This window comes from Eurypyga helias, unplaced genomic scaffold (assembly GCF_000690775.1).
Source record: "Eurypyga helias isolate BGI_N326 unplaced genomic scaffold, ASM69077v1 scaffold28357, whole genome shotgun sequence".
In the NCBI taxonomy this organism is placed as follows: Eukaryota; Metazoa; Chordata; class Aves; order Eurypygiformes; family Eurypygidae; genus Eurypyga; species Eurypyga helias.
This window is the reverse complement of record NW_010264189.1, coordinates 1,682-3,023: the sequence shown is the minus strand read 5'-3', so window position 1 is coordinate 3,023 and position 1,342 is coordinate 1,682. Positions and strand designations below refer to the sequence as shown.

At 57.7% G+C, this 1,342-nt stretch overlaps 1 protein-coding gene across 1 annotated transcript in view; it reads left to right on the top strand.

Annotated features, from left to right (window-relative positions):
* Positions 1 to 1,342, top strand: part of TM9SF4 (transmembrane 9 superfamily protein member 4) — a gene marked incomplete at both ends in the record, with an annotated part of 11,151 nt that overhangs the window by 8,210 nt on the left and 1,599 nt on the right. The window contains 2 exons of the mRNA XM_010156324.1: positions 409 to 479; positions 927 to 1,059. Coding sequence (XP_010154626.1) covers positions 409 to 479; positions 927 to 1,059 — 204 coding nt within the window. The remainder of the gene's footprint in view (positions 1 to 408; positions 480 to 926; positions 1,060 to 1,342) is intronic.

The window sequence follows — 1,342 nt, the reverse complement described above, 5'->3', positions numbered from 1 at the left end:
CAGCTGCGGGTGGCTCGGCTCGGCTCGGCTGTGGCCGTGTCTGAACTGATGGGAGGGGAGGAAAGGACATTGACACATGAAACCTCCTGGCCGGGCAGTGCCCCGTGGGGTCAGTTACCCGCTTCTGCTCTCTGGCCAGTGTGGTTGAGGGAGCAGAATGTGGTTGACACACATCTTGAATGTCTGTATTTAAGGGAAAAAAACCCACAGGAAGGCCACAGTGCCCTGTTCCTGCCGGAATACTGCCTTCCCTGCTCCCTGGGGTTTTGTTTCTGTCTCTGGGGGAGATGGCTGATGACTCCAGGCCTCTCCTGGCCAGAACTGTGCTGGTGGGAGCCGTGTAGCTGCGCGGCCTGACAGCAGCGTGGCCGTGGAGGAGCCTCCGAGCTAAACTCCGCTTGGTTGCAGGTATTCTCAGCATGATCATCATCCGAACACTCCGGAAGGACATCGCCAACTACAACAAGGAAGATGACATTGTATGTGTGTGTTCTGGGGGCTGGGACCAGAGCGGGAGGGCAGCACAGATGAGGAGGGATCTAGGCTGGAGACTTGGATGTCTTGGCTCTTTCCTTGTCCCGTTTTGCTCCGAGCCCTGAGGATGGGGGGGCAGTTCTCTCCCCGGCTCTCAGGGCGAGGGGCAGTTCTCTCCCCGGCTCTCACAACACCCCTGGCTCTGGGCATACAAGGGCAGGTCACCAGTTCAGGTGCCTTCAGCCCTAAGTACCGGCTGCCGACCATTCCATAAACTTGTGCCCTGGCAGTTGGGTGTGAACTGGTTTAAGCCCAAGAGGAAATACGTTTAACGAGTGATAAATTCTGTAGAGGAACTGGATGCAGGGAAACAACTCCTTAGGCTGCTGTGGGACCTTCATTCCCACTGTTAGACCGTATCCAAATAGCCTCTTTTCCCGTTGTTGCTACAGGAGGATACCATGGAGGAATCTGGTTGGAAACTTGTGCATGGAGATGTCTTCCGGCCTCCGCAGTATCCCATGATCCTCAGCTCTCTCCTGGGCTCTGGAATCCAGCTCTTCTGTATGATGTTTGTTGACATCTGTAAGTGGCAGGTGTTGCAGGGGTGGCTGACGGAGAGGGGCGATGCTCGAGGGCACTTGCAGCTCCCGCTGACTCCAGCCTAGCCTGAGCGCAGTCGCAGACGGCTGCTGCTTCCCCTCGCGGGGTTTACCGAGGCGACAGGCCTGTGTGCCGCATTTCTGGGCTTCGGGATCGCCTTGCCCAGCTGAAGGCATCCGTGGGTGGTTGTATCCCTGGTTACCAAGACAGGGCCCCTGGGTGAGAGCGGGCCGAGGGACTTTTGCCCGTGTGCGCCTTGTTCCGA